Consider the following 25,941-nt stretch of genomic DNA (forward strand, 5'->3'; position numbering starts at 1 on the left):
TGTATATTACCTGATTTATTTATTTATTTGCTTATTTATTTATTTATTTATTTATTTATTGTTTAGCTCGCTTCCAGTTTGGAAGCATTACAAAGGATCAAGTAATGGTGAATGTAGATGATGTAGCTCAAGAAGTGTCATCCAACTTTGAGTTTCCCATCTGTGGTAATACATATAAAAAAATCTATGTAAGTATTTGCATGTTAATTTTCCAATCAATTGACCTATCGCCAGAACCGATCAAACTTTGCCTGGTCATTAACGTAATGCGTTACATCAAATTAAAGCTTTTTCTTTATTCTTACACTTGCCTAATATTAATTAGTACCAATTTAAGGCACGTTTCGAATGTCACATGAAGATTGTTCAAAATACAGATGATATAACCATCTGAATGTATGTATGGATGGATATGTATGGATGGATGGATTTATGTATGTATGTATGAATGAATTTGTGTGCGTGTGTTGGTAGGTTTTGGGATAGGTAGGTCGGTTAAATATCATTAGTTTACAACATGAATGGATATATGTTTGCTTTTTTTAAATATATATTTTTAAATTATAACTGTGCTTTAGTATGGAGTGTTGTGTGTTGATATTGTTATATTCTTCATTTGTCAATCAGAATTTCCATCTGCAGTAGAAGTGACTTTGTTTGGACCCCTGGTGTCAGGGCCACGTGTGGAGTGGGGAACTATGGGTTATATAACGAGTGTGCATTTGCCATCTAGAAGTAGCTCTATTGGTATTTGTTAATCAGTTTTAAAGATACAGTGACTTTTGTACACACAGGTGAGCAGTAATGGTCTAGTTTCCATAAAGAAACCATTCACGACGGCAGATGCTCCGAATGAAGATAATTACAAATCGGCATATGATGACCGTGTTTTACTCCTTGGGTACCACACTGACATAAATGTCAGAGGTGAGGGGAAAATATACTATCGTACCATGACATCTAAGGACAAGGGCTTTGGGAGCGACTCTGATGTAAAATTGGCTGAAGAAATGGTAACGTCCATAGACAACATTTCGTTTAAAGCAGAGTTCCTGATGGTTGTGACATACTACAAAGTTCAACCATATAGCTCCGGTAACACAAGAGAAAACGAGGTAATCTCTCTCTCAATCTCTCTCTCTCTCTCTCTCTCTTAACGACAACGAAAATAACGATTCTCTTAAATACAACCTGCTACATAATAATACAAAGTTATCCCGATACTAGTGTTTTTGAATTGCTCAATATTTACAGAACGATATTTTGGCATATAAGGGAATTGAAACTGTGATCTGTGTACTTAAAATTAGGAGTTCTGTACCGTCATAATACACACCTGTCATAACCATTCTCTGTAAAATATCAAAAATATTTGTTCAAAAAAGTAAATTATTTGGTGTATCATTTGTTGTGCCAATAAATCGTATATTTATCAAATTGAATCAGTATCCTGTAACTTAATTCAGATCAACATAACAGTTTTGAAAAAAATATATTTTGTATTTCTAGAATACGACTGTGTAGTTTAGGTTCTAGATCTACTAGTCCAAAAATTAATGCGCGTGTTTCCTGTTGCATTGGTTTTAAAATTAGGTAGGTAGGTTCTTTTTACGTTTAAACATTATATATGCAATAATAATATGAATATATAATGTACTAAGTGGCAAAACAGGCTCATTTAAATGAATGCACAAATCAAGTTCTGGATTTGTGTTTTCTTTATTCTAACGGGGATGGGGTTGGGGTGTTGGGTGTGGTACTAGGGTTGGCAATAAGAAACAGGGACGATAGGTCGACCGGAAACACCTACCTTTTTGTGGCTTTATGGGCTAGTAAAATGCTCCGTTTTTTTTTTTGTTGTTGTTTTTTTTCATTATATGAATTAATCGGAAACCCGTTTGATACGTTTCGTAGTGTTCTGGGTTTTAGAAAAAGGATTTTTCATTGCAAATTAGTGTCAGAGAGGCTGAGAGCAAATATTTCGGTAACTATTACTTTACTCTGGAATATCAATATAAAATAATATATTCTGGGTTACTTTTATACACATGAACATCAATCCTTTCCATCTGAAAGATTCATTAGGATCCAGGTCCATATGGCATAAATTATCGGGGATCACTTGAACTGAAAATGACATTTCGCCATTGACTGGATGGTATCAGCGTACCAAATATATGTATGGTCTTATCTGGTCATTTTTGTAAGACATTGACGCTGATATTTATGTTTTGGGCGTCTAAAACAAAACCAACATGTGCTATGTGTTACACTGTAGGACTACATCTTATCTTGATCAAGGCGAATAAGGTCCTTTGCACCAATCTGAATTGTTTACTGACATTACTTAACGCAACTCGTACATAATTTAACAAAAGTGCGGGCTCAAATTCCACCATGCTCCTTCTAGAACAGAGATCGGCGACGCGTCATGTAAATGTGTTATGCGTATCACGTGATACACAAAAGTGAAAATGTTGGACAATCATTGACAGCGGCTGATAATATAGCATGTGTAAAGAAATACAAAACAATGGTATGGAACTGCATTTTTATTGCTACTTTTATCTTACAGCCTTCAACAATTGAAAATTTATATCCAATGTGTACATATATATAATACAATAAAGTTGTATATTCTTTTAGTGATAACCCACATGTACACACAAGAAGTTTCAAAACTGATGACATTGTAGAAATGTTTGTAATTTAGTAAATCACATGCCATCCTGAAATATTCATTAATCATTTTACATTTAGATAGAATATCAAAATAAAATATATTGGTGATGCAACTTTTGTCTTTTTTAAGGAAGTTTCCACCGTTTTGGAATCATTGTTTCCTTTATATTTTTTTGGGCAACTACATCACTGCCATATTAGGTATAGTTTGTGTCCCAGCATCACAAACAGGGGTTGCTCTATACATAATGGCCACTTCTGGTATATACAAAACGAATCAGAAGACATAATTAAATATATTACATATCACATTTGAATTTTGAATGTGTGAGATTTCTAAGTTTGTATTTTTTTTTAAACTTGAAAAGAAATATCTGAATAAAGGTTTCAAAATATTAAATAAGCTGCCATTTCAATAGTAACATTGTCTTACTGTGTAATATATAAACTGCAGATTATGGTAATACATAAATTATGCCCCATGGGTTTCACCACTAGTTTATTTTTATTTTATTATATAGACATCTTTGTACACTTTTGTATATCATGCCTGTTAGTACCATTATTTAGACACCTGCAAGGATAACATTTGAAAATTTATTGTTAAAATATTTTTTTCTTCTGATATCTGAGTTGATGGCAGGATCCTAAGTATCCCCCCCCCCACTGAGCAGGCCTGTATATAATTCTGAAGTATACAAATGAGCAAGGAGTCAGGACTCCATATATATATATATATATATATATATATATATATATATATATATATATATATAACTGGTCTATTCTAAACTATGCAATAAAGTTACTCAGTTCAATAAATCTTAAGTGTTTTCTTATTTCTGTTGTATATTCATATTCGTCTGTGTGTGTGTGTGTGTGTGTGTGTCTGTGTGTGTGTGTATATATATATATATATATATATATATATATATATATATATATATATATATATATACTCTTTAAAGTTTGAGCTCTTGTGTATTTCATTTATTTATTTATCTAGACCCCCTCTGTTTCGTTCCTGGATCCGCCCCTGTATCACGGAACTGAAAGACTTTGCATTACTAGCCCATCTTTTGATTAAAACCATCCCCCACCCATGATGTTAATCGAACATGTTCTAGTTTCTAAATAGATGTAAAGTGTTGCTGGGATAGGGTCGGGATGATCTGTCGTTGGTCTATTCCCTGGTACAAAATCTTTAATGCAGATATATGTCCATCTTGTGATATTGTCAGTAGTAAAAGTTCCCTTTCCACAGGAATGCACCTAACACACGCTCTTCTCTAGTTTTTTTTTGTTTGTTTTGCAAAAATGGACTCTAAAATGCACATGTCATATGTTCATGATCTGAATATCTACTATAGCTGTTACAAAGTCCAAAGCAGTAATGTCTTGAAGCACTGCAATTTTTTTGCTTTTCAGGGATAAAGTTCAATCTCTTCAATGTGTTCTGCCATTTATATTGTAATACAAAAGCCAGTTTATTTGTCCTACATTCTGCAGCTGAGTCTGCGAGCTATAAATAGGCATGCTATTTTTAGCAATTAACACTGTCGGTCAGTCTCTGCTGTATACATACTGATTTTGTTTTTATTTCACAAAAATCTTCATACATTGTGCATATCACAGGGCTTGTATTGTTGCTTACAGTTTATCTGACATACATGTTCTGTGGTTGTTATATAGTACAGGTAAACTGAGCAATGGTGCTTATATAGTCTTACAAGTAAGACTTCGATGCTGATATTTATGTTTTGGATGTCTAGGTCTTACTGCCCAAATAACAGCGTTGTATAGCGTGTTCCGATGTCGTTTAACATCGGAATGATAATTCAAATGTTCAGGAATATCTCACACACCTGGTAACCCATTTTGGTGCTTTTCTACAAATTAAAGCTAGATGCCCAAAACAATAATATCAGCATCAAGGTCTTACATGTAGAAATGGTGGCACTATTCCTACAACGTAAGACTTGTCACCTGCTATTTTGTTCTAGCACTAAAACAAAAACAAGCTATGTCTTACATTGTAGGACTATAGTGGCAATGCAAATTTGTTGTGGTAAATGAAAATAAGGAATGAAAATGCATTGGCTGTGTATGTTTTAACCTCAAATAGATCCATTATCATGGTGCTTAAATTTCAGTTTGAATTGTAATCTATTGTACATGCAGCCACTTTTATACAGAAGCCTGTGAAGTACTGACGGATACATTTCTCTATAAATGAATGTTTGTTACACTATTGTCATATTGTTGTCTGTTTGATTATGAGAGGGAAAAGCCATTTAGCAGTCAAGAAATGTGGGATAACATGGCATCAATTAGTCTGAAGTTTAAATCCTACAATAAATAGATAAATTTGGTAGTCCTATAAATGAATCAACATTATGAGTGCCCTTGCAATGAAATCTCTTTAAGCACTGAAAGGCTTTGAAGGCACGGTATCCCTCATGTTTAACCGAACATCTACTTGTAGAAGTGACTTTGGAATATCAGACTGAATTAAAGCATAATTTTGGGTATATTATTGGCAAGTTTGCTGTTAAACAAAACCAATTCCTTGTTTATCTTGCATTTATACTATTTTAGACATTTAAATTAGCATCTTAACTGGCACAGAACTATGGCGTATTTGCTCTAAAGGGAATCCAACCTATTGCAGTTTTATGTACATTGGTTTGTTAGACAAATGTTAGTCTTAGTGACCACTATCCTACTTTTTTGACAAGAAAGGTTAAATGCAAGAAAAATAAGAAAAATACACATAAAATGATCACTTACAGATCGTTCAAAAATTTTAATGAAGAACAATTTCTCAATGATGTATATAATGTTCCATGGAATATGATCCAAAATTTGGATTACATAGATGAAGCCATGAGGGTGTGGACTGACTTATTCATGGATGTAGTATCTAAGCATGCACCACTGAAAGTACATCGAGTAAAGACTGAAATTCAACCTAATTGGCTTACTACTGAAATCCTAGATGCTATGAAAACACGAGACAAATTCAAGGCTATGGAAAACCATGCACAATATAAAGTATGGAGAAATAAAATAACAAATATGATTAAAAAAGCTAAAAAAACTTATTATCAATCATTGCTTGAAAACAAAAAGAGCAACACAAACTCCATTTGGAAAGTCTTCAATTAACTCACTGGAGGAATGCACAAAAAACAGACAAATAAAATTCACTCACTTCTGGTAAATGACACCATAGTCACTGATGAAACTGACATTGCAAATGTTTTCAGTGATTTTTTTAATCAACATTACCACAAAGTTAAAAGAACCAGTGATAGAAAACAACTTTAATGAACTGAAAAAGTTCTGCAGCATCAAAATCTGTAAGGAGGTATGTTTCTCTATCCCACCAGTGTCAAAAAACTTTGTTAAAAAATGTCTCAGTGAACTTGATACCAAGAAAGCTACAGGACTTGATCAGATTGGTCCATGACTCATTAAATCTTCTGCCTTTGCTATTGTAGATAGCATAACATTCATAATTAATTTAAGTATTGCAACCTCATCTGTCCCCAAAATATGGAAAACTGCAAAAGTAACTCCTATTCACAAATCTGGTTCTAAGGATGATGCTGATAACTACTAACCAATCTCAGTACTACCAAACTTGTCAAAATTGATTGAAAAACATGTCCATGACTCATTCATGTCATATTTAACCAAACACTTGCTGTTACACCCTAATCAATCAGGCTTTAGACAGAACCATTCCTGTGAGACTGCCTTGATCTCCCTAACTGATAAATGGCTTCAAGCACTTGACCAAGGTAGAATAATAGGAACTGTATTTGTAGATTTCAGGAAAGCTTTTGACATGGTGGATGATGAAATCCTTTTCAAGAAACTGAAAATCTACCAGTGTGATGAAAGAACAATTAGATGGTTTACTTCGTACTTAAATGAGAGAACACAACATGTTTACATAAATAATGTTCTGTCTGAACCTGAAACAATTAGATATGGAGTACCACAAGGCTCAATTCTAGGTCCATTACTATTCATTTTATTTATTAATGACCTACCACTTTTACTAAGAGACTCAATATCATGTACAGATCTCTATGCAGATGACACAACATTGTCAGACATCCAAAATACAAAGCATGAGCTTAAAATTTCTTTACAGAATGCACTAAACAAACTGGAAAACTGGTGCACATGTAATGGCATGGTGGTAAATACTGGTAAAACTAAAATATTACTTATCTCAACACGGCAAAGAAGGACAAATCTTGATAGTGATGAACTGTCTGACATGGAAGGATACAAATCTGCAAATGGTCTGTCATGATAGACTACTTGGTGTTCTGGTAGATAATAACCTATCATGGACTGAACATATCAAACATATCAGTAAAAAAGTCAATTCAAGTTTATGGCTTCTCAGTAGGATAAGACATTTTCTCCCTGAAAGGCACAGAAAACTATTTTATAACAGTTACATACAACCCTATTTGGACTACTATAGTACAGTATGGGGTAATTCAAATGATAAAAACATAGCAAAGCTGGCACATCTTCAAAAAAGAGCATTTGGGCTAATATCAATCCAGAAAGAAAGCAAGGAAAGTTTAGCTGGTAGGTTAAAAATATTACCTATTAAAGACCGAATCTGTTTGAGAAAAGCCAAATTAATGTACAGGATATCTCATAGTGTTCCTGAATATTTACAATCACTATTCCAGTATAGGCTACCTGGTAATACTCCCCACCTGTGATCCATGTCTACCAAACAGTAGAAAATTCCCAAACCAAATAAGGAGTTATTTAAAAAAAGTTTCCAATACTCTGGAACTCTGCTCTGGAATAGTATTCCAGTTGAGATTAGAAATGCCCACTCTATTTCCTTCTTCCAAACCCAATATATCCAGTGGCTTCAGAGATGCAGCTTAAATAAATGAATTCATTTGTATGAGGGCCTCAAGGTATATTAGTTTTTAGCTAATTGTGTTACCCTCTTTAAATAAGGTCATTATTATTATTATTATTATTATTATTATTATTATTATTATAGACATGTTAGAGGTTGCTTTATATTCTGTGCATGCATGATTAATTTTTTAAAAGTGTCAAATAACTTTGTCTCATTTCAGACAATGAGCTTTCAGATAGTCCTTCTGTCAGATGGATCATCTACTTTCACTTTCTACATATACTTCAGTGGAGAGATGAAATTGAGAAGCAACAATGTTTTCATTGGATATTCCTGTGTCAGAAAATCACAGACAAATGTACAGAAAAGCTTTGTTTCGCTTACATCTCGTGCCTACAATGTTGATACTCTAGAGATTAAGGGTATGTAATATTAACTGATGCACCCACATCAAAGGATGGTATGAATCGTATTATATTTGATAGAGAAGAGCTAGCCATATTGTAATAGTTTATTTCTCAACCTATCAGGGCCATTACTAGTTCATGCTGGAGGAAATGGAGCTGCTGTAGTTGAGCATTGCCCGTGGTGTCCCCATTTAGAAAAAAAAATATCACAAATTCCATGAAGTGCTACCAGCAGCCCATATTGCTTGTCTCTTATGATGGCATTGCATCAGACATAAACTAAGTTAAAATATTACATATGAACCTGACATGAATAATCCAGAAAGGAAAGTGGACTTGAAATTTACATTTTCTCTTATTTGCATATACAAAAATTGGTCCATTTACTTGGAATTTCATTTACTAATCATTGAATTTTAGTTGCCCAGGATAGGGACTTGTCTTGTTCTGGCACTTTCATGTTAAAATACTGAATGATTTTTTGCGTGTGTATGAATGAGCAAATCAAATGCCTCAATGTATAGTATGGTCCAAGTGTTTTATAGTCACTTTCTAAAATGACAACTGGTCTCCAACAAGTTCTTGTCAGCAAAATGATCTTGACATGGTTTTTAAAAGCACAGCTTGAAATTTAACTTGGTTGTAAAGAGAAAATAACTTTGTGTTTGCCATTGAGATAGACTATAACTTAATGCCTGCCAACCACTTTTATGACCATACTGAAGTTAACAAAAGAAAACAAAACAAAATTACTGATTTTTTCAGATTTGTGTATGTTATGGCCTGTCAGAAATTCATTTCCTTTGTAGATAAGTTATAGACCACTCACTCACTGAGACTTATATATCCTATTTTGGGGCCCTGATTAGCTGAGTCAGGCCTAATGTACTAGCCTTTACTAATCACTGCCATCTCACCTTTGATCTCATTGGTTTCTAGTCTTGGGCTTGGCCAATGTGGGTGTGTTAGAAAGCTTGCCAATATCTAACAGTGGGGTGGTGGTTCTTACTGGACTTTTACTGGCGGCCATGTATAGCATATCGTGCAGTGAAAATTGGCATTAGACCTAAACACCAACATCAACGATAACAACTTTTACAATTTCGCCAAATATTTGTATATGCATCTCAGAGCTAATAATCATGTTTTGGTTTTTGACTTTTAAAGCCTTGTTCCTGCATAGTTTAGCACATGAAAATGTCTGGTTCTTACTATTGTTCCATTTGCATGCGTTGATATTCCTTTAAGAGCAAGGGTAGTAAAGCCTACAGGTAGATTCAGTGACTCGAACACAATTTATTCAGACCTCTTCCTTAATGAAAACCTATCATGTTATCATTCTTTTGTCCTCAATTTGTTCTACTCATTCCTCACATTTTACACTGAAGAAATATATAAGAACCAGCTGGAACACTAAATGCAATCTGAATGAAATGTAATGAAGTTATCAAGAAGCATGTTTCTCTCCAGGTGTCTTTTTTTACCACCAAGTTTACATATTGTGGCAGTGGTATAATTGACCAAGGGGAGGTAATTGTGAAAATACTACAGGACATGGACTAGGAAAACTGATTCAGTCATGGCTACATTATGTGTTCTGCTTGACGGTTATGTTCAGCTTCAAATGTACATCAAGTTATGTCAGTCATTACTGGCGTAATTATGTAGAGAGTACAAATCTAACTTGTATAGCATCATTTTGTTGACTAATACTGACAAGATCTGTAAACAAGCATGGTTCTCTCCAGGTGGCTTTTTTACCACCAAGTTTACATATTATTGAAGTGGTATTATTGACGAAAGGGAGGTAATTGTGAAGAGAATGATATTTTTAAGTTACTGCATGACATGGACCAGTGTTTCCCTTTACGCACATTTGTGGAGAAAATTGACGCACACATTTTGTTGCCATGCGTTTTTTTGATGCAAAGGATTTTCATAATATGATCAGGATTTATTTAATACCTAATGCATTGGACGATGGATGGCATCGTATATACTTCGAGTATAGGCATTGACTGGTTCCCCGCTTTGCGCTTCTCTATTCGTATAGCAAAGTGCAACACAGGGAACATATAAAACAGTGAACCAGACTAGCATAGGCAATGTTATGACAGAGTAGCTTCCCCTAATCTCGCGAGCTTCTCGTGATTATCATCGAGCTCAGCAAGCTGTCATCTAGATGTTTAATCTCAAGGCTTCATGTACTAGAATGTGATCGCCAGATTAAAACGTCATGCACTAAAAAGCATTAGCGATGAAAGTGAAAGAAGCAGAACACAACAAAGAAATCAGTAAACTTGCAGAGACAAATGCGTTATTTGGATTACAAAGTCAGCGGGTCATTGCAGATTTTGTTGGTTTTTAACTTTTGCTGCAATAAAAGAAAGATCTTAAAGTTCAAATGTAACTTATTAGAAAGAAGATGAATCATTATCCTCCTTGATATTTGGATAAATGTGTTCTAGGATGAAGTACAATGAAACCTATGATAGTATACATTTTATGAAAGGCAGTAAATTAACTCCCATTTGGTTAAAATGGTTTATTTGTATTGGCTTATATGTAATGTGTTGGGCTATACTATTGCATGAGGAGACTGTTAAAAGTACGACTTTAAAAGAAAAATGAACTAATAAAATTATTCTTTGAATGGACAATGCATTTGTTTGTTAATTGTGCAGGTTGGTGTATTTGTATGTTTAGAGAAAGAGAGAGAATGTTGTGCAAGTTGCAATATCCTATTTCAAGCTGAAAAAGTACGAGTCGTATAAAAATTTGTAAGTACATTTTTGACCCCCACATTTTTTATTTGACCCCCAGTTTTTACACCAAGTTTTTTTTTGTACCCTCAATTTTACACCCCTGGGGGATACGCTGCATGGACCAAGAAAACTGATTTCAGTCATGGCTATATTTTGTGTTCTGCTTGACAATTATGTTCAGCTTCAAACGTACATCAAGTTATGATAGCCATTACTGGTGTAGTTATGTAGAGAGTACAAATCAAACTTGTATAGCATCATTTTGCTGACTAATACTGACAAGGTCTGTAAACAAGCATGGTTCTCTCCAGGTGGCTTTTTTACCACCAAATTTACATATTATTGCAGTGGTATTATTGACGAAAGGGAGGTAATTGTGAAGAGAATGATATTTCTAAGTTACTGCATGACATGGACCAAGAAAACTGATTCAGTCATGGCTATATTTCGTGTATAGCATCATTTTGTTGACTAATACTGACAAGGTCTGTAAACAAGATTAGATCAGATCACCCCACAAACCATGGCAGGTCAAGGTTTTTTGCTTTTAAGCTGGGATATTCATATTTTTTTGCTTCATTTAATGCCACAGATATAATTGGCTTTTTTAATCAGGGAAGAATATTTTTTCAGGCTATATAAGATTCAGAAATCCTTTTCTCAATGAAAGCCAGTACCGTGTCCCGTATTAAATGGTCAGTCCTTCATGCAACGGATGTTCACTTTCTTCAAATGGACCAGTGCATGTTGGAATGAATAAAACAAAATCTTATTTTGTCCAACCAACTCAATAAATTGTCTTTTGGCTCGATACTGTATATCTTTGTAGGGCTTCTTTATGGTTTTATTAGGCTCTTTTGTCTTGTTAAATAAGTTTACAACTTAATAATTAACATTATATTATATATGCTTTCAATGGAGGTTTTGATAGTAATGCATTTGTCTTTATCACATATGGGGAAATGACATATTTAATGTACATATCATGTAAGCGGAAATAATATTAAAGGACTCTTATTTTACTACATATACACATGGTAGAGGGCTCATTAAAGGTGGGAACTTGAGAATTACATTGGGAATAAGGTTTGTGTTTCAAATACTTTTAATCAATGGACAATACAAACTTATTGTCATTTTGAGATTGATCAGGAAATAAAAGATCAAGACAGTAATGTAAGTTAGACAAATGTGTCTAGATCCGAGGTGCAGCTTGACATAAAGTTATCACAGTAATTAAGTATAAACACTTAAAAGAAAATGTGCTTATTGATATAAAACAAATCCACTGAAGTGAATATATTACATTGATGTAAAAATGATGAAAACTGTTTCACATGAATGCTATTTCAAGAATGTCTAAATATTTTCTCTGTGGGCATGTGTTTAAATATTAGGATCATTATCAATAGAAGTAAATATGTTTATTTGGGTCTGGGTCATAGTTATTGGAATTCCGACCCTCCCCTCCAGCCAATACATACCCTACATGATGTTTACCACATTCTATCTTATAATTTTATTAACAGAATCTTCTACAATGGAATTTTCATTTAAGTCATTTTTTTATATAGAAAGTAATATATGGTAATATTTGTCTTAAATAAAGAAGTAAACTAATTTGTGTCCTTAAGTAATGAATATATTAATAAACCCAGTTTTGAAAAGTGAAATAATATTTGCATTCTTGAGCAGAATAGGTAGGATGCCAGTAATTGGTACTGTTATAATGCAGTTGTTGAAAGATTTAATGTATTTTTTTTACTGAAAAGATACATTAGGGGACTGCATAATGAAATTTTTCAAACAATTTGGTGGACTTTTAATTAGACAAACAAACTTTTGGTAAATGTTTTAAAACTTTGTAATAGGGTGGGTTACATTAAGTTACATCTTATAAGATAAATGTCATACAATAAAATGAGAATATTAATTTCCATTTTCTTTGTTCACTAATGTGATTCATGGCTCCCTTGCCAGTTAAGGGGTAGGACTTGTGACCAGAATGGTGCAGGTTCAATTTCCTACCATCGCATCAGCTCATCTTATTACCATGGTGATCTTAAGCAAGGTGCTTTACTCTACATGCCTTTGTACATTATAATCTTAAATTGTTGCTTGGCCATTAAACACCAAATAATGTAAACCTTGTTTCCAGATGAACATAATTTCTCCCAGGTTAATTTGAAAAAGTGTGAGAAAGTGGGCTCGTATAGTAATATAGACCTTGTTGGAGATAAAAGTTTTCCTAAATTTTCTGAAACGGTAGAATGGGTTTCTTAAGTATGTGCTAATCAGTTTGAAAATATGGTGGTTACACTTTGTATTCCAAAAGGAGTAAGCTCTCATGGTTGAATCATTAACTATATCATTAACTATATAGATCTTCAAAATTTACGGTATATACAAATTGTTCTCGAGAAACACATGAACATTTCATATAACAGAATCTGAACAGATAACCTTCACTGTAATATTTGCATTTGCATTTATAATCATTTTATTGTTTGTATGATATCTGTAAAAAAAACATTTCACATTTTAAAGTTGGAATCAGAGTTAAGCATCATACATTTGTTTTATAAATTGAGTTTTACAGTTTATAATTGTAAGTTAGCTATCATTGTGTAAAGGAATTTACTTAAAACTAATATTACAGTTATTTAAAATTGCTTTACAGTGCTGTACATTGTTGAACAAAATCTGCTCATTTTGAAATAAAATCTTATGTAAAACTTTAAAAAGCATTATGTTTATCTTGTAACAGCCGGCAACAGAAATTACATTGGGCTGGAGTTCAGTCGATTGACCAGAACTGAAGAAGAAGTTGTGCCCAGTATGGGAACCCAGTGTGCACTCTGGTATGCTGCAAATGAAGATAGCATAGCATCATACAGTGCTATGTTGAAAGAAATGGATGAATGCCCCTGCAACATGTTAGGTGCATGGTTGAACAGGCGATTCCTATACCTTTCATATCAAGACGGAATATTATGCTTTTTTCGTGTTGGAACCCCAAGGATATACCAATCATCAGAGGTAATGCATGTGTTTACATGTATTTTAAACTGCTGTTGGAAAAGATTGCTTCATTTTACCTTAAAAATCATTTGACCCATTTAAATCTAGGAATTTTTATTATATTTAAATTTTTATCAGTTGAATGTTTTATCAGTTCCTTGGGTCTTTAAGAAATTTAATATCCTAGAAAATGTGTCTCTTTAAACTGTGATGGCCAAAACATATTTTAATACAGGATTACAACTACTGTGGTATCATCAGTTTTTGTGGGGGACCAATTTTCATGGTTTTCGTTGTTGTCCCGAACCACAAATTTAAATCCCCAACAAAAAATGAGCCATATAGGATGATGTTCCCCGCCAATTTCTTACAGTTTTTCATTCCTAGAGATTAACACAGCTACTAGTATTTGATAAATTGAGGTCAATACTGTAATCTAGTAATTAAATAATAGCTTTTACATGTGTTTGTTTTATTTTTTAGTTTAACCTTTTGAAACAAGAATTGTGTGTGTGTGTGTGATTAGGATTTTTAACATAGCTTTAACAATGTTTCAGTCATATTGGTACGATGTCTGCATTGTGGCAGTTTATAGTGATGTCTAGCACTGGGGCATCATGCCGCAGACATAAAGCATGATGTCCCCCCAGATACATTATCCTGACACCAAGCCAATCAGTCCTAACACTAACCTCTTAATGCTGAATGCCTAGCGAGGCAGCTGTTAGTACCATTTTGAAAAGCCTTTGTTATCACTCGGCCAGGGATCAAACCCATGACCTCCTGCTTCTGAGGTGGATGCTCTAACCACTAGGCCACCGGATCAGTGAAACATTAATTATAAATAATTTTATATTGTTTCAATACACACGTTTGGTAAGGTATTCGATAACTAATTTTATGCTCAGTGCTTTAAATCGCTATGTGAGGTAAATAATGATAGAGAGAAAATAGACAAAAAGCATAAGGTATTTAGACAATAGTAATAGTGAACATGAAAGAAAAAATTAATACAAAATAATAGTGTATGAAAATTAAATTTAATACTTATTCAAATTGAGCCCTCATTTCAAGTACAGCTGTTGTTGAAACGTTTAAATCCTTCTGAAAGAATATTTCATTTTGTCGATGCATTTTTAATCCAAAAGAACAGCAATCCTGTAAAATACTATAACTATTTCTTGAAACACTATTATTAATGAAACACTATGTATATACACTAATTACAGCAGAGTATTATAGCTCACACTTCACAAACTTTTGGACAAAGCCACTGAATAAATGATAGCAATATGCTTGCATGTAAGTTGAGTCCAACTGCAAACAGCATATACCTTGATCTGTCATCACACAATATTCAGGCATATTAGAATGTATGTAATTTGTTTTACTAATTAATTCTAAGAAACTGCATGGACTCAGTTCTATCAGCACTTCATGTAGCAGCAGGTCTTGGTCTGCATGTTTTACATTTGGATCTGATTTGTACATGAGTGTGTATTGACTTTTGTTAATTTGGATATAATGAAGTGTGTGTGTGTGTGTGTGTGTGTGTATATATATATATATATATATATATATATACACACACACACACACACACATTCATCCACTTCATTAGAACCAAAGTAACAAAAGTCAATTTTTACATATTTATGTATGTATGTATGTATGTACACTTCTTTATAACCAAATTAACAAATGTCAATTTTTTGCATGTACCTAGATTTGCATTAAATCAAAAAGTGACTGCATGACATGCGAGGTAATCTTCATCATTAGGCTTTCCTTCTTATCCTAAACAAATATACACCATACCTGAAATAGGTTGTGTTTAAACCAGATGTATTGGTCTCGAAATATTGTATGACAGGGACATAGTCTAATAGTCTAATGCATATATGACTGATATACAGGGTCTGTTGGTGAACTGAAAATGTATGGGCCTGGGGAGGGCCACTACCAACCATTTCATTTGGAAGAGGAACGAAGGGGGGCTGATTATATGCAAATTTAGAAGTTAATGAATAAATAATGGTCATAGGTTGAAAACAATGCATGCTTTTGATGCATTTGATTTTTTGTTCAGTGCAATTTTTTATCCCATAATAGACTTTTGTTATACAAAATTTGTAAATGTGACTGCTGTAGGTTTTAATGAATTTCTGTAACGGTGACCCTCATAGTTCATATGAGGCCATCAGATCTGTCAGGAAAAATATGACTTAATGTTGGTTTCAGTATGGCAGTCAAGCCCATTAGGTCTGCAATGGGAGGGCCTTTATATATTTAAAGTTTGGTAGGGCTTAGAATTAGTGGTTGTCCATTAGTTTGTGGCTGTTACATTTGCTGTTGTACTAGTAGTTTTCATAAATTCATATTCCAAAGTTTCAGTTCTCATCATTGAGTATTTTTGTTTCACTTGAAAACTTGGAGTCATTGAATAATTGTTGTTACTTGAATACTTGGAATCATTGAATACTTGTTGTCACTTGAATACTTGGAACCATTGAATACATGGAATCATTGAATACGTTGAATCATTGAATACTTGTTGTCACTTGAAACTTGGAATCATTGAATACATGGCATCATTGAATACTTCTTGTCACTTGAAAGCTTGAAATCATTGCATACTTGTTATCACTTGAATAATTGGAACCATTGAATACATGGAATCTTTGAATACTTGTCACTTGAAAACTTGGAATCATTGAATACATGGAATCATTGAATACTTGGAATCACTTGAATAATTGTTGTTCACTTGAATATGTGCTTTCACTTAATACTTTTTAATACTTGAATATATTACTTGCAATCACTTAAATACGTGTTATTGCTTGAATACTTGTTAACAGTTGAATAGATTACTTGCAATCACACAAATGCTTGTTATTACTTGAATAATTGCAATCAAATGAATACTTGCTATGACTTGAATAGTTGCTATCACTTGAATACTTGTTAACACTTGAATACTTTTTGTCACTTGAATTCTTGTTAACACTTGAATAGATATCTTAGAATCACTTAAATATTTGTTATCACTTGAATACATGCATATACCCAAATACTTCTATCACTTGATTGCTTGGAAACACTTGAATAGTTGGTTACGTTTTAATAATTTGTGTCAATAGAATGTTTGGAATCTTATAAACATGTTCCTATCACTTCAGCCTTTGGGATTTAATAGCTGACATCAGTTAAATCCTTTTCTCACTGAAATACTTGGTATTTAATAGCTGACATCAGTTAAATCCTTTTCTCGCTGAAATACTTGGTATTTAATAGCTGACGTCAGTTAAATCCTTTTCTCACTGAAATACTTGGTATTTAATAGCTGACATCAGTTAAATCCTTTTCTCACTGAAATACTTGGTATTTAATAGCTGACATCAGTTAAATCCTTTTCTCACTGAAATACTTGGTATTTAATAGCTGACATCAGTTAAATCCTTTTCTCACTGAAATACTTGGTATTTAATAGCTGACATCAGTTAAATCCTTTTCTCACTGAAATACTTGGTATTTAATAGCTGACATCAGTTAAATCCTTTTCTCACTTAAATACTTGGTATTTAATAGCTAACATCAATTAAATCCTTTTCTCACTGAAATACTTGGTACTTGAAGCTGTGTACTAATAGACTTATTTTTCAATAACATATTCATATACAACACTATCATGATGTGTCTCCTGAAAATGATTTCACAAACTTATTGAGGTAGTTTTTATGCTAAATTAAATGACAGCTTGATTTAATAATTTGGCCTGATGTGTTGTATTCTTAATTAAATGTCCTGTGGCTGGTTATTGTTTCAGTGAATAAAGACATTAAAAATATCTACTTGTAAATATTATTTTCAGCTGTGTAAATAGTCAGTCACTGCACATTGATCTTAGCTTAATTGTTTTTAAAAAAAAGATATGAACTGTGCTTTTTCTCTTAATGCATCCTATGTATGGTCATTGTTTACTTGTTCAGTCAAGGGTAAACAACAGGCAGTAGGTGTTTGTTCAGTGAACAGGCATGCACAACCAAGTACAAAATAGTGCCAAAATTAAAATGTTTTTCCTCATTCAAATGTACTTAAAAGTTAATTTAAGTACCTAATTAAAGGTATAAAATAATAAACAAATAATGTCTCCTCAGTCAAATGGCATAGACACCAATGCACCAACTAGTGTCAATACTGATATAAGTTTATCACTATTAATTGATCACTCGTTTTGGTAATGGCTACTTTTACTGACATCTGTCTGTCTATCTATCTATCTATCTATCTATCTATCTATCTATCTATCAGTATTATGGCTTTATTCTTTCTTACTTTTTAAAGAATGATTCATTTATTTTTTTATTTTTTTTAGATCACACTTTATTCATGAAATTGAATTGTTTGGTTGCATTTATAAATTTCAGTTAAAGATTTTTCCAGGTCTTTTTAGAAACTTTAAATGTATGATTTGGACATTTTATTGTTTGTAACACACAGTCTCTTTCGACTTTTCCCATGTATTTGACTGTACCCAAAACTAGTGTTTCATAAGTTGGTGTAAGTGTATTAGGAATAAATTAAGTATTTGGATTATAATGGAATTGCACAAAGAAATTCTTGAAATTTCAAGAAATTATGATACTTTGTGTACATTTGCTATGGAATTTATGTCATGAATGCAATGAAATTGGTTGGAAATTACATGGATTTGAATTATAAATGATTCAAGTGCCACTGTTTTTGGTTGTGTATATGTATACATCAGTTTATGATTTGCTGCCCAAAATATGTGTAATCACAGTTTTAGGTATTTCTTGTTTAATGTGCTTCACTTTATGTTAGAAACTTTGTCACTGTTCCCATACTTTTGCAGCCCCCTATTCATCCTGCAGAGAACATAAATGCAATTGTTTTGTTTATTTGACTGGTCTTGATATTGCATGCTACATTATATAACACAATGACACTTTCTGTACCCCAGACATAGTGTTATAGCAGTGCTGTATGGGTTGAATACTTGGTATCATTTGATGGAGTTTCTTCATTTCTGGTGGTAAAACATTTCATGTTTGTGACCTCTAAAAGATCCTACAAACTATTGAAAACTGGAACCAAAAATTTGGACCCGCAGTGCCATAAGGTTTCAAAGTTAAGTTGTTTATCATAACTTTGAAATCACTGTCTTGATTTTACAATATTTGTTGTGATCTTTTGCAGGTTTGACTATGATCTATTTGATCTCATGGCATTTTATGTTTGTCTCTATTTTTTTCTTACTACAGACTTGCTGCTATGACTTCTTCGGTGGTGGATTTATGGAGGAGACAAGGTTCTCTGGCAGTTTTCTCCGCTACAATCCAAGTTTCTCTTACCTGCAATACCTTACTGATGATGTTTTGCCCAAAAAATGGTGCTGCGAAGAGTCAGATCAGTGTGATTTATATTACACAGTCAGGCCAAGGAGATCATGCACCCGTGTAATGCCATTTCGTCTTAGTGAGTATATACAAAAGTGTTTGAATATTTACAGAGTTCTAGAAATGGATTTAATAAATTTTACCTTTTACTCTGGTTTGGAACAAATTGCATGTCTTGAAATTCAGTGAGTACTTTGTGAACACTCCGACGAGTGCACAAAACAAAAACTCATAACATCAGACTGAGTCTCAGTGATAAGGAACTCAAGTTTAGAATGCATCAAGCATCTTAGTGACCAAGACAATGTCTGAGTGAGTTAGTATCCTGTTGGGGATTAAGTAATATTATTTCAAAATGTGGATGCAGCATCCTAAGCTTGTCCAGATTTCATAGTTTGTAGTAATTGAATATGCCACCACTTGACATAGACTGTGCCCTCAGCTGGAGCAGCATGATGACAAATTTGGTGTGTGTGTGTGATTTGGATTTTTAACGTAGCTTTAACAATTTTTCAGTCATATCACTACGATGTCTGCAGTGTGGCAGTTTATAGTGATGTCTAGCACTGGGGCATCATGCCGCAGACATGTAGCATGATGTCCCACCCAGTCACATTATCCTGACACCAGGCCGACCAGTCCTAACACTAACCTCTTAATGTTGAGCGCCAAGTGAGGCAGTTGTTAGTACCATTTTTGTAAGGCTTTGGTATGACTCGGCTGGGGATCGAACCCATGACCTCCCGCACCCGAGGTGGATGCTCTAACCACTAGGCCACTGGAGCGGTGACAAATTTGGACTTGATGCTTAAAATAAAACTTATTGGAATAATTGGAATGATTTTTTTGAAAAAGAATTAAATATGCATTTCTGGTCTGTTTGCATTTAGCAAAGTCAGTTAGCAAAGTTGTATTAATTTCTTGCTGAGCAACATATACGTTGGGCAAATATTATTATGTAATTGATGATACTGTCTCTAGGATGGCTAAAATTTAACTGAATATCTAATTTGATAAGAGTTGATAGTATCAATAATTAAAACATGGTGGCCTTGCTTTGGGAGGCATTTGCCACCATCACATACCATGATGATACATGGGAGAGTGGATGATCACTGTGGTTTTCCATGGTGGCAGTTGGTACTGTTGGTTTTGATCTTTTTCCTCCATTATGATTTAATTACCTTAGTGATACAAAGGAATTTATGACAGTTCATGAGCTGTATGTACAGAGTCATGTTTTATGATGAAGTTGTTTGTATTATTTTCATTAAACATTTATGTCTTTACAGTCATCATAGTCACAATGTCTTTTGAAAGACTTTCCTGTTATGTCTGTGTGTGTGTATGTGTGTGAGAGAGAGAGAGAGAGAGGGGGGTGGGTGGGTGGTGGTGAAATCTTTGCCACATTGAAAATTCTTGAATAAATTTGAATTGAGATATCTAATTGTGAATATATATTTTATTATATCTCAGAAGCTTTAATGATGTATTTAAAAATGTAAATTTGAATTCCACCACATTATTCTTTTTCAGCATTCTTCTGGGGAGATCCCCATATAGAGACACTGGATGGACAAAAATACACCTTCAATGGTCTTGGAGAGTACATATTAATGGATGCTAAGAATGGAAGTCAAACATTTGTTCTGCAGGGAAGAACTGCAAAGGCAACCAATGAAAATGGGACAACTGTGGATGCCACAATTTTCTCAGCTTTTGCAGCAAAAGACAACTATGGAACCCAGTTGCATGTAGAACTTAATGAGAATAAAGATGGTATGTTTACTTGATAACAATATTCTCTGAAGTTTAAAATAGAAGATGGCATAATAATCAAACTGTCCTAGAAACCCAGCCATCAGACCCATATAAACGTTTGCTCATAACAGTTGGTCAGTGTTTGACTTATCGGTGCAGAATATATTTGATTTACCTGCTGTATTTTTTTATGCATACAAATGGAGAGAAAGAGAGGAAGGGCTTTTTTCTTGTAAGAGGTGACCTACATATTCTGAAAAAAATCCACCTCTTGATACAGAAAAACCAATGGGACTAAGGTTTGGTTTTTGATTTTTTTTTAGCATAATGTGTAACATGATTTGTGCCCACTTAATGTTTTATTCATATATTGATCTTGTTTCTGCTGTTGTTTATAGTGCATTTGTTTCCACTAATTTTGATGAGACACATGCATTTGAATTTTTATGTGCATTTTTGTATATTTGAATTAAAATTTTTTATTGTAGCAGGTAAATATGAGAATTTTATTGCAAAATTAATATTTTTCTGGTCTCTTTGGGAACTAATGTCAATGGTGGAATCATAAACCTTGTTTTAAGCTTAAAACTCAGTTGACTGAGGATCATTTAGATGTAAAGTCTAGGCGCTCAGCATTAAGAGGTTGGTGTTATGACTGGTCGGCCTGGTGTCAGGATAATGTGACTGGGTAGGACATCATGCTACATGTCTGCAGCATTATGCCCCAGTGCTAGACATACTGTAAACTGCCACACTGCAGACATCGTAGAAATGTGACTGAAAAATTGTTAAAGCTGCGTTAAAAATCCTAATCACTCACACACAGATGTAAAGTATTGGACATATGCAATCAGCAGTTGAACATAATTTCCTTTGATTTGCGCAACCATTGGCACTATACTTTAAACAGCCAACTGTGAAAACTGTCACTATAGCCAAGTGTACACTATAGCCAAGTGTAAAGATTGCTGATTGATATATTCTTGATACTGATCATAGTCTGTGCCAGTGCATTTGGCAGGTCCTGTTTTATTTCATGCATTGCCAACCTCACAAATAAGGATCTGGGAGTTGAATGGCTGTGTTATGAGCATGTTCCCCTTCAATACGATTCATAATGATATTTGGGGCTCAGATTTTGTTTGCAGTTTTCAGAGTAGGTGGGTATCAATTTAATTAAGAGTGCCTCAAGGGAGAAGAGTACTTGACTAATTAGTCACCCTCTGTAAATAAAATATTATTATTATTATTATTATTATTATTATTATTATTATTGTTTAAATGAAAAAAGTAAAAATTCTGAAACAGAAAATTGTTTCATTTTCAAGGGTATTTTGTTTTTGTCATGTTTGGTCTAAAGATGTTTCATTATATATGTGAAAATCTAACTTTAAAATTATGAATCATTTGGTGGTTGAAAGTATGTCTTTACCAAATTTTGACACTTCAGTTTGGAGTTAACATACACATGTATCAATTAGGAGTTTTAAGTATGCCTGTATCAATAAGGGGTTGAAAGTACATAGGTGCCATTTAGGGCATGAAGTACATGTATGTCAATTAAAAGTTAAAAGTACATGTTTTAGTTAGGTACAAGTACAGTACATATGCCTTAATTAGAGGTTAAATATATGTATGTTTCAAATAGGGGTTGAAATTACATATGTTTCAAATAGGGGTTGAAATTACATATGTTTCAATTAGGGGTTGAAATTACATATGTTTCAAATAGGGGTTGAAATTACATATGTTTCAAATAGGGGTTGAAATTACATATGTTTCAATTAGGGGTTGAAATTACATATGTTTCAATTAGGGGTTGAAATTACATATGTTTCAAATAGGGGTTGAAATTACATATGTTTCAAATAGGGGTTGAAATTACATATGTTTCAATTAGGGGTTGAAATTACATATGTTTCAAATAGGGGTTGAAATTACATATGTTTCAATTAGGGGTTGAAATTACATATGTTTCAAATAGGGGTTGAAATTACATATGTTTCAATTAGGGGTTGAAATTACATATGTTTCAAATAGGGGTTGAAATTACATATGTTTCAATTAGGGGTTGAAATTACATATGTTTCAATTAGGGGTTGAAATTACATATGTTTCAATTAGGGGTTGAAATTACATATGTTTCAATTAGGGGTTGAAATTACACATGTTTCAATTAGGGGTTGAAATTACATATGTTTCAATTAGGGGTTGAAATTACATATGTTTCAATTAGGGTTAAAGGTACATATGTTTTAATTAAGAGTCAAAAGTACACTTGTGTCAATTATGGTTTTAAAACATGTTTTTATTAATGGCTAAAAGTACTCGTGTGTCAGATATTAAATGTACACATTGTATCAGTCAGAGGTATAAAGTGCATATGCATTGATTAGAGATGTTAACAGGGTATTCATTAACAAGGTTAATTTGTCAAATATGAATTTTACATTAAAGTTCCAATTCTATACATGAGTAATTTTACATCTACCATAACCAATTTATTTTTGGTGAAACATCTGCTGATAAGTTTACAAAATTACACCTATACTAAAGAATTCTAGCATATATTTATTTCAATATAACCTGAGATAGAGTTTTTATACATGTTTGCTAAATATATTTGCTAAATATATTTGTGAATTATCTTTCAAAATTATTATTATTATTATTATTATTATTATTAACAGGACTCAACTTATATGTGAAAGAAGGAGGAGATGCAGATTTCACTGATTACACACATGATTATGCTAGCATCAGCAATTTCACTGCTTACTCTTCAAATTACTACAGTCTCTCAAAGGATAATGAACGCAACACACTGACTGCTGTTTTTACTGATTCAGGTATGTCATTTTTTAATGCTCTGTACTCATTAGGTGTGTTAAAGTTTGTTAAAAGATGTAGGATCAAATATAATGCAGCTTCTCGTTATGATTTATTACATATTTATCCTTCTATAAAGTTGAAATGATACACAGGCAAACATTGACTTGATCATCAGTCTAATGCTCCACATTACTGGAATGACTTGATATGCAGTAAAACTTTGATGACATGATATCAGTATAATTAATGCTCAAAATTACTGGAATGACTTGATGGACATTTAAGAAACATTGATGACTTGATAATCAGTCTGATGCTCAAAATTACTGGAATAACTTAATACACAGTGAAACATTTAATTGAACATGGTCTAATGCTCAACATAACTGGAACGACTTGTTAAGTAATGTTCATTCGAGTACTCAACATTACTTGAATTACTCATTCTCAAAGACTTGTACTCAACATAGCTCCTGTTATTGAACATTAATATAACGTTTTGCTCAGTCCCAACAATGTTAATTCAATACTTGAATAACTTAGTTCCAGTCACTCAAATACTCATTATTACTGGGATGACTCATTTAGTACCATTCACTCCAAAAGAACATTTCTAAAATGAGAATTATAGAATTATTTACTTAGTCCAGCTGACTCCAGTAATCAAGAGTGCTGTAATATTTAACATTATTGGAATGATTCACTCAGTCCAATTCTCTCCATTAGTCAACATTATTAGAATAAGTGCTTGAATAATTCTCATTAATGGAATGACTCACTCAGTCCAAATCACCCCAATGATCAACATTATTAGAATGATTGCTGTAATACTTAACAATACTGGAATGACTGGCTCAGTCAAATCACTTAAATACTAAATATTATTTCACTGACTTGGTCAGACTCAATCTCCAATACTTAACATTACTGAAATGAATGGCTACAGCAAATTCACTCTTAATAGTCAACATTATGTTTAGGACTCAGTCAGTCCCAGTCACCCCAATACTTATCATTGCTGGAACAACTCCTCAAAAATCTCAACATTATTAGAATGACTTCACAAATACTAGGCAATACTAGAATGGCTATTTCAGTTCCATCGCTAATATGTGATGACACACTCAATCCTAATCACTCAAATATTTGAAATGAACAAATCTCTCCTTTCTAGTGTAACAAATTTGTTTGCAATATTAGAATATTCAAAACCAAAACTTTACCAAAACCATTTTGACTTTTAAGATCTATATTGTGTACTTTTATTTTACACTCGATTTCATGCAGTCCATGGGAATAATGTCCATGCACTTTTAATCATAGGTGGTCACCAATAGTTGTGGATTGTGTTGTTGCAGTAATACACAAATTCAAGGACCCAGCAAACAATGATTTGACCACATATGAATATAATCGAACCTCACCATACATCTATGAATTTTAGTCCCAACAAAATGTAAAAATTGTAACCTTGAAATCAATCACCACAAAAGGAGCTTAAAATTCATAATAGATAACAGTAGCAGCCAGAATATAAGCTACTATTAACTCCAGGTTATGTATTTTTTCTGGCTATTCAGAAAGAAAAAATTGTTCAGTCATTGTTTGTAGTTTTTCTGCGTAGCCACAAAAAAGGTGAGAAATGCTCAGATGGGATTTGTAATTATGGTGATCAATATGTTAGAGGAAAATTTTCCAAGTTCCAATTAAGAAATTTACAATAATGTTGAATAGTATTTCTGTTTATCTCTTATTTCAACTCTATGAATTATAGTAGAGTTACTGCCCCTTTTCTAGATATTGTCACTAGGATCTGCATAGATTAAAGAATACAGACATGTACAACCTCACTGCATCTCAGTTATGCTTGTTAAACATTGTCGACAACAGTTGGTAGTTGGCTTCATAGCACCTGCTCCCTGGGGAGAGGGCTATAAGGGATGGCTTTGAACATACATGTACATCAGTAGTACATTCTTTGAGGATTATGTTTAGTTTAGAATTTTGTTCACACTGTAAATATATTCTTAAACCTGGAATAATTAAACCGTGTGAATGATTCTTGAAGAGTACCATCAGAAATTTCAGTTCTTGATCATGACCCATCACCAGAAAGTTTGTGGATATCTTACATGTTG

The 25,941-nt window shown here is 33.2% G+C and overlaps 1 protein-coding gene across 1 annotated transcript in view; it reads left to right on the top strand.

The window, feature by feature from the left end:
* The window catches only part of LOC149791500 (uncharacterized), a 125,570-nt gene that overhangs the window by 33,906 nt on the left and 65,723 nt on the right, over nt 1-25,941 (top strand). The window contains exons 3-9 of the mRNA XM_089969436.1: nt 67-188; nt 795-1,115; nt 7,815-8,016; nt 13,534-13,805; nt 19,076-19,289; nt 20,747-20,989; nt 23,662-23,820. Of these exons, the coding sequence (XP_089825562.1) occupies nt 67-188; nt 795-1,115; nt 7,815-8,016; nt 13,534-13,805; nt 19,076-19,289; nt 20,747-20,989; nt 23,662-23,820 (1,533 nt within the window). The remainder of the gene's footprint in view (nt 1-66; nt 189-794; nt 1,116-7,814; nt 8,017-13,533; nt 13,806-19,075; nt 19,290-20,746; nt 20,990-23,661; nt 23,821-25,941) is intronic.

Source organism: Sinohyriopsis cumingii, chromosome 9 (assembly GCF_028554795.1).
Source record: "Sinohyriopsis cumingii isolate HCF-2022 chromosome 9, ASM2855479v2, whole genome shotgun sequence".
Classification (NCBI taxonomy): Eukaryota; Metazoa; Mollusca; class Bivalvia; order Unionida; family Unionidae; genus Sinohyriopsis; species Sinohyriopsis cumingii.